The sequence below is a fragment of the Sorex fumeus genome, unplaced genomic scaffold (assembly GCF_029834395.1).
Source record: "Sorex fumeus unplaced genomic scaffold, SorFum_2.1 ptg000129l, whole genome shotgun sequence".
Lineage (NCBI taxonomy): Eukaryota > Metazoa > Chordata > Mammalia > Eulipotyphla > Soricidae > Sorex > Sorex fumeus.
Genome location: NW_026606186.1, coordinates 10,121,522 through 10,139,081, shown reverse-complemented (window position 1 = coordinate 10,139,081; position 17,560 = coordinate 10,121,522). Strand labels below are relative to the sequence as shown.

Genomic DNA, 17,560 nt, shown 5'->3' with positions numbered 1-17,560 from the left:
CTCAGCCATGCGCAAGCTAAAAAAACTGAGAAGACCACGGGGGACTGGCAAGAAACGGCCCGCCAATCCCCACCTGGCCCGAGGTCTGCTCTCCCTGAGGTGCAAACAGCCTCCTCAGGCACCTCCTCTCTAAGGGGCAGAGATGAGGTGGACTTGGGGTCCACGATGAAACGAGGGAGCTCTCTTCTCTGAGGCGGTAGGCCTCTTACAAGTCAGACCAAAAGTGTTTACAAGCAATGAGTGTAAACCCAAATCCAGCCGCCCTCCCAGGGACAACCCCACTAAGTTACAAGCAAGGTAGGATGCTTTGAGAGCGTTAGGAATCACTACCACCATTGCGGTGAATAAAAACCGTTAAATACCAAGTTGCAACCAGATGCCTCAAGTCACTCCAGAAACTGATCAGAGCAAGAGACTGTATCTTAACAAATTTTGGAAATGATCCTACTTTGAAAGTAAACTTTTGCGAAGTACTTGGGGGTGAAAAGACAAAAATTGTAAAGAGGGTCTATAAAGACAGTATTGCCCTCATTTTGCGTGTGTCAGTGTCACCAGTGGCAAAATGATAAAAGCCATTAAACTGTTTTTAGTAAAGACCCTAATGCCACTTGTATTTTTGAAATAAGATAGAGCTTATCTTTAAGAATGTCTCTCTTTGCATTGGTTTCATGATTTATTCGTTAAGCCAGGATTTATTTAACGGGGAAAACGTTGACTTTAGAGTGTTGCTGATTTTGGACAGACTTATTTCCCATACTCATAATTTTTTGCTCAATCTAACTTGGGTATTGCAATTCTTCCTCGGGAAGTTTACTGGCTTTAGCCCATGGACCAGGATATAACAAGCATCCAGGAAGTAATATCCAGGAAGTATTATACCACGCGTATGTTGAAAAGCATACTATTGAAAAAAGCCTAACCTTTCTTCAAAAGAACATTAAAGCATCTATAATTCTTTTGTTATGATAAAAGAGATGACAGATGATATAAATCCAGCTGGAAAACCTGGTGAAGAGTTTGGGATGATAATGTGAACAATTATCTATGTTACCCTAAAGATAACATGAAATTGAAAAACCAGAGGGGTTTTACAGTCTTAAAGAAAAAAATAGAACACTGCGATTTACCAAGTTATTTATAATATAGTTTTTTCAGGCATTAAATGTTCCAATACCAATTCCACCACTGGTGTGCCATTTTCTCCACTAATGTTCCCAGTTTTCGACTTTCCACCCAGCTGGCAGGCTCAAATAAATTTACTTCATGTTGTTCGTTATAACACAAAGGGAAATGGAATTATCAAAACATAGATCAATAAGAGTTAATTCATGATAATTGTCAAATCCCAAAATGATGTTACGAAAGTCATTGAGAATCTGTGCTGTTTAGTGCTAGTTGAGTCTTCTGTGTTATTGTTTAGGCTCATTGAGCTTGGTGGTCTTCTGTGCAACTTTCTAGTTGGATTTTCTCTGATCCTATTGGGTTGACAATATTATGAAATTTTTAGAAACTGTAGCTCTGGAACAATTTGGTGGCTTGGCAGTTTGTGGAGCTGGGCAATTCTATGTCCATGGGTATCTCCTATGGATGTGGGCTGCTGTGCCTTCAGGCAGAAAGGGGGGTCTTCCTTCCCCCATTCTGAGTAGGCCCCAGAGTTCTCAGCCAGACCAGTCTATCTGGGAAGGTTTGGTGGTATTGTGTTTCTTTGAGATAAGACACTGGACCAGTTCTCTGAGACAAGCTGTTGGATTTAGTTGGGGCTGCTGGATTTTGGGGGTGGTGGGTGAGGGGTTGCAGTTTAGGGATTTTGTCCCTCCCCCATTCTAAGAATACCCCAGAGTTTTCAGCCTGTAGACTGGTCCCACCTAGGAAGATTTAGCTGCTTGTCTTTTTTTTTTTTTTTTTTTTTAGATTAGATGTGAAGGTGGGCCATTTCTGCTTTGGAGAGTATTGGGTATGACTGTGGGTTGCTCTGCCTTTAAACAGGAAGGCGATGTTTCCTGCCCCTATTCTGAGAAGGCCTCAGAGTTCTCAGCCGGGACTAGGCTACCTGGGAAGATCCATTCATTTACATTCTTAAAAATGAAATCACTGAGCCACTCCAGTTTTCATGTTTGGGAATAACAAGTGTATAGGTGAAGACTAAAAGTAGTCAGAATTAGAGTTAAAAATGAATTTAAGGGACCGGAGTGATAGTACAGCAGGTAGAGCGTTTGCCTTGCACACAGCCAACCCAGGTTCGATCCCCGGCATCCCATATGGTCCCCCAAGCACTGCCAGGAGTAATTCCTGAGTGCGTGAGCCACGAGTAACTCCTGAGCACTGCTGGGTTAGACCCAAAAAAAGGCAAAAAAAATTAATTTAAGGAAATTGAATGCTTTGTTAAGTTAGACCTCTGACTTCATTGGTGATCTGATAGAGATCCTTTTCTGGATCAAAGGATTTGGCCTTTGAAAAAAGATTATAATAAGTGGTTGCCAAAGTTGGAGAGATAGAACAGTGGATAGTGTGCTTGCCTGGAATGCAGCTGACTAAGTCAGATCCTGGCACCCCATTTGGTCGGTCCCTTGGGCCAACCAGAAGTAAGTCCTGAGCACCACCAAATATGACCTCCAAACAATAATTAAATAGTTGTGTAATTTATAGAGGTGCAAAAGATGCACTTCAAAGTAAGTAAAGCAAAGAAAATAAAGAAGTGACTGGAGAGATAAAACAGGAGGTAAAGAGATTGTCTTACAGTGTGACTAACCCGAGTTCAAGTCCCCCATGGCATTAGGGTTCAATGCTGAGCACTGCCAGGTGTGGCCCTAAACAGAAGGTAACAAATGTGGGTGAAGAAGAAGTCAATAAAGTCTGAGTCTGACTGTGAAGAGAAGATACTGAAAATGGCGAAGCTAGCTTCTAAAAGACTCTAGACTCTCAAGCAAGGTTACAGAGATTTTATAGCTGATGCTTCCACCAGTTATAAATGCAGAATTGGGCATTTGGATATAACCATGGAAATAGATCTGGAGAGGGGAGAGGTTTCTGAGTTAAATGAGATTTTAGACATATTTTCTTGCAAATCACAGTTTATCTCTTGCCATCTTTATGTTGCCCAACATCTCCTCCCTAGATTATCCTTATAATCATTCCCACGGACTGATATGTACTCATTCAGCATTTTCTGAGCTTAAACTGGTGGCCTATGCTAAACTTGAGGAAACCTCAGGATCTAAGGTAAGGTATGTAAAATAACTGTTTTAGTGGACTTTGAATGTAAAGGTTTCCCTGGGATCACTCAGCACCATTTTCTTTAGCCCTGTTGTCTTTTTTTTAAATTAATAGCTTTTCAGTCACAAATGGATATTCTCTGGATAATCTCTGTTTTTGGTGTTGAAATGCTGACATTGTTCTCTATTTCATAAAGCACTCATATTAATCTGTTAATGCTTTTTATACCTATGAAGGAGCTATTAGCATGTCCTTGATCAAAATCTCCCTAAAGCTCAGAATAATTTGCTTGTGTCTAGTGCTATAAGGGGCTGTAACTGACTTACGAACACTTTGCAAGACACTTTGCAAGGAACTACATCAGGTTTTTAAGAATTTATTATCCCAGGTAGTAAGACAAACAGGTAAACGGGTAATTGAACTTAGAGGCCATTAACTTGCAACCTGAAGGCCAGAGCAAGCAAACATGTGTTTTGTTTGATCCAAATCCTTTAAAATCATTTTGATTGTTATCCAGTGTTCCCCTTCCCCTTTTAAGGTACTATCTGCTAATTTATAGCCTTTTAAATATTTTTTTAAACACTTGTATAACCAACACCACAATCAAAATATAGAACAATTACTATTTTTTAAAAAGTTTGTTTAGCATCTTAGTGCATTCAATCTCTTACCCTGTCCCAGGAATGTTATTTAAGAATCAGGATATTTTGTGGGTCCGGAGCAGTAGTATGGCAGGTGAGGTGCTTGCCTTGCATGTGGTCCATGAAGTTTGATCCCAAGGATTCCATATAGTTCCCAGAGACTACCAGGAGTGATTCCGCAGTGCGGAGCCAAGAGTAGCTCCTGAACATCGCTGGGTGTGGCCCAAAAACAAAAATAAAAATCAGGATATTTCCAATTTCAAAGCTGGAAACCTTGGTGACTTTCCCAAAGTGCAAGTCACTGCTGCTTTTCTTATTTGCTGCAAGCAAATGATTTGATTTTCTTAACCAATTGGAACAATTGGTGTTCAACAGAAGAGTGTAGGGTACTTTAGGGGAACAGAGAACTAAATAGAGCAGTTGGCCTGAAAAAGGGATGAGTTAGTTGGCTGGAAGAGCAGTCAGGAAGAAGCATTCTGAGCCAAGAAGGTTAGAAAGGAGACTGGGAGAAAGGGATGTTGATTGGCACAGGAAGGGGAGGCAGCCCAGAATCTAGTGCTTCACTAGTTGATAGGATCGTCCTAGAGAAAGAGTATTACTTTAAAGATGCACGTGGTGCCGGGGGAGGGGGGGGGAATGTTACACAGGGAGGGGGGTGTGCTCAGTGAAAATTCCCGCCTCTTTCCCCGCCCCCTACATTATAATTCGCCAACCGGGCTGGACTGTGCGGTCGGCAGCAGGTGGTTGTGGGAGAGAACAGTTTAGTCCCTTAGTGCCCGCCCACTATCCGGCAAGTCTTCCTGGGCTGCTGCTGAGTTTGCCCTGCTCAGTTGCCGGCAACGCTATGGACAGGAGGAGCTCACGGTGCTCTCTGCCAGGCTACCCGAGGCCGGGTGTCCTTACGTGCCTTTTGGTGAGTGCCCCATTCTCTATACCTGCGACCGCCTTGACCCTAAAACCTCCAACCTGGGGGCTGAAGGCAGAAGGGACCTTTCTCTTTACTGGCTCTGAGAATTTGAGCCGGGGCAGGCAGGTAGAGGATGATCCCTTAAGTCCCTGTGGTTATTGTGTGCGGTGATTCTCAAGATTTGAAATCTATCCTGGTCATATGAGAAGGGGTTAACAGCCTTTGTTTCCTTGCCAGAAGTGGGGAGCCGTATCAGCTGGGGAGTTCTCATCTAAAAAGAACCGCGTAATGAATACTTTCCCCTCTTCCTATTGCAGATATCATCTCCTTTTTTTCTGTGTTCTCTGAGATTTTTTTGTTCTGATTTCTGAAATGCGAAGGTTGGAAGTGACTACACGGGGTGCTTCCACTTGTAGTAGGTGGAAAGGGAAAGGTGGGAGTGTGTTCAGAAACCCAGGGGCTCACTGATCACCTGCTGGGCATTTATTTCCTTCTCTAGTCCTTACTTTCCCCCTTGGGTGGTAATTGGCACAAATTAGTGACTTTTAATCTTTTGGGGATTATAAACTTTTTTGAAAGTTCTGGTTTTCCACCCATCAAGGAAAAATGTGTGGACAGACTCAAAATTTCAGAGAGTTCAGATTCCTTAAAACCAGATGACAAATTAAGAAAAACTGGGTGATTTTTTTGAGTCCCTTTCTGCCTTAACACACTGTAAAGTCAACCAAAACCCACAAAGGCTGTGCAAATATTCCAAGGTTAAAAAAATAGATAAAAGCAGAGTAAGTTCTGAACAAGATGAAAGGATTAAAAACATATTTGTGGCGGGAGCTGTATGATCCTCACAGATCCATGCAGTGCCAGAGATCAAACTAGGGCTCCTGCATGCAAAACATGTGCTCCAGCTCTCTGAAATATCCCCCCAGTCCCCAAAATATTTTAGAAGAATATAAAATTAGAAAAGGCATATATATATATAGTAAAAGAAATATAACAAAAATGTGGTAAAGAGTTTTTAAAATTATTGTACACACTTCCCTTTATGATGTTTGATATAGGGATCATGTACATTTCCTGTTGATTATGCATTCATAAAAGAATACTTCCTCGTTTAGTACAATTCACCTTTGCCTCCATATCAGCCCTTTCTGCTGCTGGTACTTTGTTGACATAAACTCTTCTCAAGCCAGAAGGGCCGAAGAGATAGCTCAATGGACTGAGCACATGCTTTGCATGCTGGAGACCCAGGTTTGATCTCTGAGCACTATGCCAGGAGTTGCCCCTGAGTGCCACAGATTATGGTCTGAAAAACTAACAGCATCAAGTCCAGGGGAATGGAAAGTGCTGGGAATTAGAGAAATGAGTGAGACCAAAGAACTCATGTCCATTGAGGCAACTCATGTCCATATAGAAGCAACTGCCTATATTTAAAAGTGTTCAGGGATTATAACAGAAGCTTGTTTAGCAGTAATCCTGGTCTCTAGCCACGACTGTTAACTGAAAACAAACTTGGATTTTGTTGAGTTTATTAAAGAATCAAATAGACGACTTAAATTTGGGAACACAAAAGATGGTAAAGTGTTACCTATGAATAAATATATTCCATTGAAGCAGACAGGTGGTAGGGAGGCAAATGGGACGGGGCAACGGTGGAGGGAAGTGAGTTCATTTAAGAGTTTCAGTATGCTTTAGGTGGATTTACGTTTAATCTCATTAACTCTGTGTTCCAGTAGTAGCCGCTGGCTGAAATGTCCCAGAGCTTGCCTAGGAATAGCTTAATTGGTTGCAGGAAAGGTCCCTGCTCCTTTGTTTAGTCCAAGTGTATTCAGTTCCCTGCTTAAAGCACCACTGATGGCCCATGACCCAAAAGTCCTGCTTACTTCAAAGATTTTGTTTTCTTTTGCTTTTTCCTTTTTTTTTTTCTTTTGGCCACATCTGGCGGTGCTCAGGACTTACTCCTGGTTCTGTACTCAGGGATCACTCCTGAAGGACTCGGGGACCATATGGGGTGCTGAGGATCGAACCTAGGTTGACCACATGCAAAGGCAAACACCCTACTCACTGTACTATCTCTCTTCTTTTTTTTTTTTTTTAAAAAGTATGTATCTTTGTGCCCCTCTTCTTTCTTTCCCTTGCTTGTTTTAATGACAGGAGATTGTCCACACTTGCCAGTGGGTGCTTTCTTTAGTTTTGGGACTTGTGGTGAGCAGAGGTTGCACATTTAATTGCACCCCAGCATGTGGGGAGACACAGGGGATTGAGTTTGCCTCTTCATTGGCCTCAGCTCTTCAGGGCAGGTTTTTTTAAATTTTTATTAGTGAAACACCATGAGGTACAGTTGTAGATTTACAATTTTTTGTGCTTGGGTTTCGATTATACAATGATCAAATACCCATCCCTCCACCAGTGCCCATTTCCCACCACCATGGATCCCAGTATCCCTCTCACCCCCATCCCCCCCATCCCACCCTGCCTCTGAAGCAGGGCATTCCCTTCTGTTCTCTCTCTCCTTTTGGGTGTTGTTGCAAAAGAGGCATTGAGTGGCAAACATGTTCAGTCCATAGTCTACTTTCAACATGCATCTCCCCTCCTGGGAGGATCCTCCAAACACCCTTTATTTGGTGCTCCCTTCTCTATCTGAGCTGCCCTTTCCCCTAGAATGCCCGGCTGGCCTCTAAGCTATGGAGTAATCCTCCTGGTGCTGATCTCAGCTATTCTTGGGTATTAATCTCATATTTTGTTACTTTATATCCCCCAGATGAATGCAATCTTTCTATGTCTATCCCTCTCTTTCTGACTCATTTCACTTAGCATGATACTTTCCATGTTGTACCACTTGTATGTAAATTTCATGACTTCATCTTTTCTAACAGCTACATAGTACTCTACTGTGTAGATGTACCAAAGTTTCTTTAACCAGTCATCTGTTCTTGGGCACTCAGGTTTCTTCCAGTTTCTGGCTATTGTAAAGAGTGCTGCAGTGACAAACAAGTGCAGATGTCACTTCGACTATACATTTTTGCCTCTCTGGGATATATTCCCAGGAGTGGTATTGCTGGGTCAAATGGGAGTTCAATTTCTAATTTTTTGAGAATCGTCCATACTGTTGTCCAGAAGGGCTGAACCAGTCGACATTCCCACCAACAGTGAAGGAGTGTCCCTTTCTCGCCACATCCGCGCCAGCATCGGTTGCGTTTGTTCTTTTGGATGTGGGCCAGTCTCTGAGGTGTGAGATGGTATCTCATTGTGGTTTTGATCTGCATCTCTCTGATGATTAATGATATAGAGCATTTTCTCATGTGCTTTTTTGCCATTCGGATTTCTTCTTTGAGAAATTTTCTGTTCATTTCGTTGCCCCATTTTTTGATGGGGTTGGACTGGCACCACGACTTAAACCCTAATTTCTATAGTGATTTTATTTTTTCAGAAGTGAATTGTGACAAAACCACATGCACGCACATTGGAAAGCCTGGTTATTTATATATATGTATATAAATATGTGTCTATGTGTATATATAGATATATATGTCTTTTTTTCCTTTCCTTTTCTTTCATGGGCACTGGTCTACTTCAGAGGATTAGCATATTGAGTCGGAAGTACTGCTGAAGGTAGTGGGAGGGAAGAGAATCTCAAATCAGACAGGCCTCCAAGTCAAATTGAAGCTGGAGACATAAAGACATTACTCAGGTCCCTGCACCCCTTGTTAATGATTCTACCCAGTTCATCTCCTTTTCCTTTTTTCTTGTTGCCATGCACATAAAGATCATTATGTAGACTGAATGTCACGTCTGTCCTTACAGCCTCATAATCTGTATGGGTTACCCTTTGTTTAGAGTACCTGCCTTTACTCTTGTATCCTACTTATTAGTTGAGATCCAGTTTAGGTTATACCTTCTTGTTCCCTGGTTGAGCCCTTCTCATGGCCCCATCAGCTCTTAGTTTCAGTAGCACAGGTTGAATAGCTTTAGAATTTGGAGACTTGTCCCTAAACTTGTACCCATTGTATATGGCATATATACAAATGAATGAACATGAAAATACTCCCTTACCCTTTAATAAATATTCGTGTATCACCCATAATAATCTCCACAGGATCTCAACAGCTCAATGGATAGTGATTAGCTCTACCTCCCATAACAGTTTGTTTTGGATTTTTGTTTTGTTTTGTTTTGTGGTGCTTCACATATGCAAGGCAAGTGTCTCACACTAAACTGCATCCCTGGCCCTTGTATAGCAGGTTTTATACAGGAATATTGGATTTCAAAGACTGGGGGAAGGCTCAAAAATCTATAGTGCATATTTTGCATGTAGGAACCCAGGATTTTATCCCAAACACCACATGGTCCCCTGAGCACCAGAAACTGCACTAGAAATAGCCCCCAGCACCACTCCTGTGGCCCAACAACAAAGAATGAATTTCTGCTATTCAGACTCCAGACCTAATCCTGGCTTTTCCGACTAAAACCTAATGTAATTTTGAATAAGTTTCTTAATTTATTTCTTAGTCTCCTTTAAAACAAAAATCATCTGCAAAATGCAGAGGAAAATAGCAAGGTATGAAGATTTTATTTAAACACAATACAGACAGATCCCAGGAATTCTTTTCTTTTTTTTTCCATTTCTTTATTTCCTTTAAGAGAGAGGGCGGGGGGGGGGAGAGAGAGGAGAGAGAGAGAGGGAGAGAGGAGAAAGAGAGAGAGAGAGGGAGAGGAGAAAGAGAGAGAGAGGGAGAGAGGAGAGAGAGAGAGAGAGAGAGAGAGAGAGAGAGAGAGAGAGAGAGAGAACACCCAGGAATTGTTTTGTGGTTGGGTATTGGGGATGGAAAAACTATGCCCAGTCTTGTCCCAGTCTGCCAAGTGAATTGGAAATATCTCTGCTGACCTGTGTTTTTCTTTTTCTACTTTTTAGATCATGGCAGCTTTTTTCCTGACATACCCCATACTCAGGACCCTTAGCCTGAAGCTCCATTCAGCTTTCACTGGCACCCATATATCCAGCACTTACTCCATCGTCTTCGTCAACTGTCCCAATGAGCAAATTGCTAGAGATATGGCAAGGTATGGTGAAGGAGCCCAGATGCTCCTCCAGGAGGCTCAAAGGGTAATGGCAGGGGGGTTGGGGGTACCACTTGCAGGTCCTCTCTTGCTTCTGACAACCAGATCCACTAAGAAATAAACTACACAACTGTGCTGGGGTTGATGGGACAGTCCCAACAGGTCCTGCTGCTGGGTCTGCAAGTGTTGAAGATGCATCAGGGGCATGGAAGGAAATGAGACAGAGAAATAGGTGACTTAGCACATGAAGGTGCTACGGTGAACCTTGTAGGTTGAGAATTTAAGTCTCCTAATTCCTCACTCAGCTACCACTTCCTTTGTTCAGTTCTAGAGGTACTCACTATGACAAGTGAGGAAGTTAAAGCCATTGTTTGGCAAATTTTGGAAAGCTATAGTATGATAGAAAGAACTTTGGCCTTGGATCAGACCAGGAAGAATCTTGGCTGTGCTATTTAATTACTGTGTGACCCAGGGAACATTGCTTTTCTTCTTTAAGCATTAGTTTTCTGAACTATGAAAGTGGATAATACTACCTACCTTACAGTATTGTGAGGATGAATTTACCTTAGAAACTCATATGTAGATGAGTTACAGACCATAAGTCCTCAATACATGTGCCTGGATTTCCCCTTCCCTCTGCACTTTATAGAAGCCACACTGAAAAAGGTTATTGGGACTAAAGGGTAATTGGACTTAGCTCCTTCCTCCCTTTGCCCTACAATTCAGTACTTTTGAAATCCTAGTTGATAGTATTTTTTTTGGGGGGGGTCATACCCGGCGATGCACATGGGTTACACCTGGCTCTGCACTCAGGAATTACTCCTGGCGGTGCTCAGGGGACCATGTGGGATGCTGGGAACCTGGGTTGGCCACATGCAAGGCAAATGCCCTACCTGTTGTGCTATCACTCCAGCCCCCGACATTTGTTGAAACTGGCCTCTGCGAGCTCAAGGCCACCAAATGATTGGTTTCAGGGTAATCTGTATTTGACCCCTCTTTCCTTCCTCCATCTAGGTTGTATCTTTTGTTTTGGGGGCGAGGGGAGAAGTGTTTGAACTTTTAGGTCACAGCCAGCTGTGCTCAGGGCTTACTTCTAGCTCTGTGCCCAGGGATCATCCTGATATTTCTCAGGGGACCAACTGCAGTGCAAAGGATCTAACGAAGGCAAGGCACATTACCCCCTGCACTATTGCTTCAGCCTTAAGCATGGTCTGCCAGGTCTGGCCTCTGAGCACCACCAGATATGTGGCCAGAAAAACAAATCTCTCTCTCTTGCCCCCCTCCCTCTCTCCCTCTTTTTTCTCTCCCCCTTTCTCTCCCCTCTCTCCCTCTCCCTTGCCCCTTTTGGGCATTATGGTATGCAATACAGATACTGAAAGGTTATCATATATATTCCTTTACCTACTTTAAGCACCCAGGCCTTGTCCAGAGTGATCATTTATAACTGTTATTTGTCATACTGGTCACTTTTCTATCCTCATTGCCCATTGCCCCCCAACACTTGTGGCAAGCTTCCAACCACTGACCAGTCCTCCCGAGGCCATGGAATTTCTATCATTTTCTATTGTGGGTGGTGATGGGTGGGCCATGTGGAGCTGGGGGATGAACCTAGGGCTGAGCATTTCGAAGGCATGTGCTCTACCACTCACACCATATTCCTCGCCCTTGGGATCATGTTTTTCCTAGAGTCTAATTCATTCCATATGTTTGTATTCACCTTCAGAATCAGAAAATGTGATTTCTCAGTGGGTGATTAAATGAGCAAAATTAGTAGCAGTTGTTTAAACAAATTTGTGCCATGTGCTCCTTCTTACAATCAGGGATTTGTTTTGCTCCTGGAATTTTCCAAAGGAATGAGGGTGGTGGTAATGCCACATTAATGTGGAGCCTTAAATAGGGCTCTGTTCAGCTTGGGACTTAAGGGGAGGGAAAGTAGGTCAGTCCTCTTGGCAGCAGTTGAGGTCGGGAGGGTCCAGGAGCAGGACTTCATTTGGCAGGTTCAAGCACTTCAAAGAATAGAGCGTGGCTGCTTTGACTGTCTGAGACCTGGAAAAGGTTTGTCTGCATGATGCTGAGGGCTTCCAGTTTGATGCTTTGGAATACATTTTTTGCATCTATGGCTTGGTACTTTTGTTTCTGTGACACTTATACTAAAAGGTAAAAGGTAATTTGTGTTCATCAGTGTACTGCATAAGAAATCAGTGACAGTGTAGGAAATCCAGCCAGTGGTATGTCATAAAAGTTCCTAGCCCTGCAAATCTAATCATTTTGCTCTAGGGCCTGATTAGAAATCTTTATGGAAATAAAGGGTGAATGATTCTATATTTGCCAAAGACAAACACAGGGTATGTTGCTGTTTATATATTTATTATTTTTTTTACTTGCATTAGATCAGTTCTGTGGTCAGAACTATCAGTTCTGTGGGTAGCTATCTGGAGATCAGAAGTACTGATAATCAGATATATATAGTTGAATCATAAAAGCAGGAGAAAGTTGGAGGCTAGAGTTATAATACAATGTGTAACAAACCATACACATGGCCAACCTGGGTTCAATTCCTGGCATCCCATAGTACTGCCAGGAATGATCCCTGAGTGCAGAGCTATGAGTAAGCCCTGAGCACCACCGGGTGTGCCCTCCACCCCCAAAAGAACAATAACAACAAAAAGCAGGAAAAAGTGGTGTAATAAAAGGTAAAAGGGGTTGAAAATCACTGATTCAACAAGCCCTCTTTTGTATAGAAGACCAGTCAGGCTGAGAGAGGGTAGTGCTATGCCTCTCCTAGAGAGATGCTTAAACAATTACTCAGCAATGAAAAAAACTCACATACAGTTACTCTACCATTCTGTAAGACTGGGAGAGGGATTCAGGTCTTCATTTTTGCCCAGAAAAAGTTCTGTCTTAACCTTCTCACTGGATGAATGTTTTGGGATATATTGGGTTAAGTAGGGGATGAGTACTCTAATGGTTATCTACTTGAACTCAGATATTTTCTGGTAACTCCTGAGGAGCCCCTGCTCTCTGTCCCTTCTCTTTAGAGCCAAAATACTGGCCTCCGTGATTATTACTCTCTCTCCACCTTAGGGCTGTCCTGGATAAGAAGCTGGCTACCTCTGTGAACATCCTGCCCAAGACAGCCTCACTGTGAGTTTTACATGCTAAAGTAAGAGTACTGGGGCCGGTCTAGCACTAAGAAAGAACGGTGAGCTCATGTGCAATTGTGAACATCTCAATGGCCTTTACTGAATCAACTGTTCATTGTTGACTTATATTTAAAGAAAGTCAATAAGTTCGACTCTAGAGTTCAAAACATCCAAGTGCTGTAGATGAACGCTTCCTCCCCTCCACCCATGCTGTCATTCCCTCAATGACTTCACATGGTCTGTAGCTGTGGCTCCCCAGTCTAACAGTGCATTGGATGCCTGAGCTCCATTCTCAATCTCTTCAGTCCCTGGGCGGGTTCAGTTTCATGGGTCTCTGAATTTTTCAGTTTTCATAGGTGACTCCCATGAAGCCAGTCTGGGAACCAGTGCTTGGACACTAAAATAGAATTTCAACTTATGTGTCCATCTTTCCTTACAATAGATTTTTTTTTTAACCATAGTCCTGGATCACTGTAGATAAATATTCTCAAGCCAAATTTCTTTCCATTCCCATGATACTGTTCTCATATTCATGTTCTTTGCTGAGTATTATCACTGGATTTGCATTTTTGTTGTTTTATTCTTTTTTAATTATTTGCTTTGCTCGAGCGGGCCCAGTAACGTCTCCATTGGAGACTTTGTTGTTACTGTGTTTGGCATATCGAATACATCACGGGGAGCTTGCCGGGCTCTGCCGTGCGGGCGAGATACTCTCGGTAGCTTGCCGGGCTCTCCGAGAGGGGCGGAGGAATCGAACTTGGGTCGGCCATGTTGGCCACTTGTAAGGCGAACGCCCTACCGCTGTGCTATTTGCTTATTTTGGTTTTGGGGCCACACCCAGCAATGCTCAGGTGTCATTCCTGGCTCTGCACTCAGTAATCACTCCTAGCAGTGCTCAAAGGACCGTATGGGATGCTGGGGACTGGATCTGCTAGGCAAGTGCCCTAGCCACTGTGCTATCTCTCCGGCACCTTTTATTACTTGAGAGTGAAGGAGCAATCACTTGTGTGATTTTTTTTCCCCTATTTTTTTTTTTGTGGGGGAGGGAGAAATCCATACATAATCGAGCTCAGGGTCCATTTCCAGCACTACTTTGAGGACCAGATGGCACCAGAGATTTGAATTTATGGTTCCACATACAAAGCTTGCACTTTAGCCCTTTGAGCTCTACCTGCTGGCTTTGTTTGTATCTTTTGTACCTGTTTCATGTCTTCTAATGCCAACCATTTCTTCTCTGAGGCTTCCTGTCCTTATTTTCCTGTCATGGGGAGGGGAGTGGGGGCGAGGGTAGACTTGTTGGGTACACACCCAGTGGTGCTCAGGGGCTATTTCTGACTGTGCTGAGGACTGACCCCTGGCAGGACTCAAAGCATCGTGTGGTGCCAAGAATCGGAGCAAGGTTTATAGTTCCCTGGGTTGCACGCAAGGCAAGTATTTCATGAGTATTTCATGTACTCTCTTTGGCCCTTCTTGTGCTTTAAAAATGCATGTGTTTCTGTAGGACCAGTTGAAAGGATGGGGAAAGGCCTGAAAACCATAAGTTTACAGCGAGCAATGAAAGAATCGGCGATGCCCAGTTCAGAAGAGAGGAGACCGAGGCATTTCCCCAGGGCTGCCCTGGGGCTGAGTCTTCCTGTGGCTGTTGGGAGATGGTGAGCCTCTGACCTCCAGAAATGTTAGCATGCAGTAGAGTTGTTGGATGGATGGCTTGTGAGGCCTTGGCCATCTCTGGACTCTGACTTAGAAAGGTTTTAGTTCCTACCTCAGGACAGTCACCAAGTTGAGCCAGGTTTGGCATTTTACTGGGTTTGTCTTGTGAAGGGATTGTAATTTGATTTTCTCTTCACCAGGTACTTTTGGAATGGAGAGATAGAAGAATCCACTGAGAATCTGCTGGTAAGTGAGGGCATGGGGGAGGGGGTCTTGATAGGGAGAGAGTGAGACCAAGCAGTCTTTTTTTCCAGTCCCAAATGAAAATGAGCAAACATTATACTGGAGAGATAGTACAGTAGGTAGGGTGCTTGCCTTGCATGCAGCCAACCCAGTTTCGATCCCCAGCACCACATATGGTTCCTCGAGCTTCATTAGGAGTGATCCCTTAGTGCAGAGCCAAGAGTAGCCCCTGAGCTCTGCTGAGTGTGGCCCTCCACCCCCCCCAAATAAACAAAAACAAAACCAAAAATGAACAAATATCAACTGATTAAGGTTCTTGCCCCACATAGGTGTGCTTCGTTCATTTATGAGTTTTTATCATGGCTGATGATGTGGAAGGAATGCCAGCTTAGTGTCCAGATGAGTAAGCATCTGTAGAAGTGGGGCTGAGTTCCTAAAGCAGTGATTTTCTTTTTCCAGTTAATAAAGACAAAGACTTCCAAGGTTCACACGCTGTCCGACTACATCAGGTAATGCTGGCATCCATCCCGAGGGGAGCTAAGAGAGCTTGGAAACCAAGAGACCTGGGTCTGTCCTTGTCCCTTCATCTCTATCTGTAGAACGAGAGGCAAGTTCATTTAAGCCAGTCCTCAAAATTTTGGACTCAGGCTCCCTTTACACTTTTGTTGATGCCCTGGTATGCAGGGGCCACACCCAGTGATGCTCCAGAGATAGGCATTTCATTCTGCGATGCTTCAGGGTTAGGGAAGATGAGGGGGGTGCTTTGGGGTAGGTGGTGCATGTAGGCTTAGGAACTGAACCCAGTACCTCAGACACACAAACACATTTAAAGATTATTAAGGACCCAGAGAGCTTTGTGGGTTTTTTTGCTGTATTAAACTTTTGTATGTTACATTAGTATATTGTATTGCATTCTATTTAGTATGTTAAAATTTTTTAATATTCCAGTTTATTTAAAATAACAATAAAAGCCATTATGTATTAGGATAAATAATAACTTCCAAAAATTACAAAAAATATTGTGAGGATAATGGTGGTTTTTTGGTTTTGGTTTTTGTTATTTATGTTTTTGCAAAATATGGCTCAATAAAAGTACTAGATATCTTCAAAATTATCTCTAAGTTTTGGAACACTTTTAAGCTTGTGCTGTGATAAAGTCAAGTTTTAATGTTTTGCTCAAAAACATAAGTTTTAAATTGGTAACAAATCACGTGAATTATCTTGAGTGAGGGACACACTATTTGTATTTGAGGAACCACATACCCCTAATAATAAACTTTCATGACCATAATTTGTAAAAATGACAAATTGTGGTTACTTAGATTTGTAAGTTAAAATGGTGTTTTCTGGGTCGAGAGATAGTACAGGGGTTAAGATGCTTGTCTTGGGGCTAGAGCAATAGCACAAAAGCAAAGTGAGCCCAAGGCTTCGTATTTCTTTCCTCAGCATAGAAAGTGATGATAACTTCTGTTGTATGCTGAGCTCCAGGTGAAAGGAATAGAGAAGAAAAGGAAGAGATTCCTAAGTGCGCGGAAGGAAAGCCCTTTGGACAAGTTCAGTGATTGAGCTGGGCCTCGAGGTTCATATTGGCTTTGGATTTTCAACACCAGGAGCAGGTAGATCTTTCTAGGTAGTGAGAACTGAGAGTTACTGCGGAGGAAGGAAGCTGTCTGGGGAAACACACAGTGATGGAAATAGCATAGTTCTAGAGAAAGGAACATTTGTCAATGCACTCCGTTTTATATACCGTGCCTCCTTTAATTATCCACAACTTTATCAGGTAGGAGGGCTTTTATCTCTTCTTTTGTAGGCCTTTGGAGAAATTTAGTGAGTTGGTCAGGGTTGTAGAATATTAAGAGGTAGACTTAAACCCCAAGTTTGTGAGACCCTTCAGCCATCTGGCCCAACTCCCCAATTGTTGGCTGATGGGGATGGTGTGCCAGGAGGCTGGGCAGATGGCTACAGCAGATTGCAGAAGGCCTCAACTGAGACTGGCCAGTTGAGTTTTAACTGCCTGGACTGATTCAAATCATAGTCACTCCTAAGATCCTGCGTTCTTTCCAAAGGTTGGTGCATCCTTTTGAAATCCCAGAAGTCTTCAGTCTTACCATGGACCAAGGAGATGAGCGCTATTTAAAGTGGCTGGAGGAAGGCTTGGCAAAGGACTGACGTGCCCGCAGGCTGCCCCCAGCCTTAATCAGCTGCATTCCAGGGAAGGAGAGGCTCTTTGTGCTTCCTTATGGCTCAGAACTGCGGGGTTTTGTCAGTACAGAGGACCTAAATAACTTGCGAGGGATGAAGAGCCAAGCTTCCTGGTGCCTAAAGAGGAGACTGAGCCATTTGGGCCAGTTGGGATCCCAATGGGACTCTGCTTCATGATTAAAGGTGGCCTGGGGATGGGAGGGCAAAGATGGACATAGGTAGCGATCAAGGGAAGGTGGCAGTGAGGATGGGGATTGTCATCTTCTGCTGAAGTTACTGCATCTACCTCTGGTACCAACAATGTAACTTTTTTTTTTGGGTCACACCCAGCAATGCTCAGGGGTAACTCCTAGCTCTGCACTCATGAATTACTTCTGGCGGTGCTCTGGGGAGCATGTGGAATGCTGAGAATCAAATCTGGGTCGGCCACATGCAAGGCAAATGCCTTACCTGCTGTACTATTGCTCTGGCCCCAACTGTGTAATTTTTTTTCCTGCTTGTCATGA

At 43.2% G+C, this 17,560-nt stretch overlaps 1 protein-coding gene across 1 annotated transcript; it reads left to right on the top strand.

Moving 5' to 3' along the window:
* Positions 1-4,670: 4,670 nt before the first annotated feature.
* LOC130045844 (protein CutA homolog) lies at positions 4,671-17,032 on the top strand. Its single transcript, XM_056138727.1, has 6 exons — positions 4,671-4,767; positions 9,671-9,819; positions 12,901-12,960; positions 14,810-14,855; positions 15,312-15,361; positions 16,919-17,032. Exons 1-6 carry the CDS (start codon positions 4,699-4,701, stop codon positions 17,019-17,021), a joined length of 477 nt encoding a protein of 158 aa, XP_055994702.1. The 5' UTR covers positions 4,671-4,698; the 3' UTR covers positions 17,022-17,032.
* Positions 17,033-17,560: the final 528 nt, after the last annotated feature.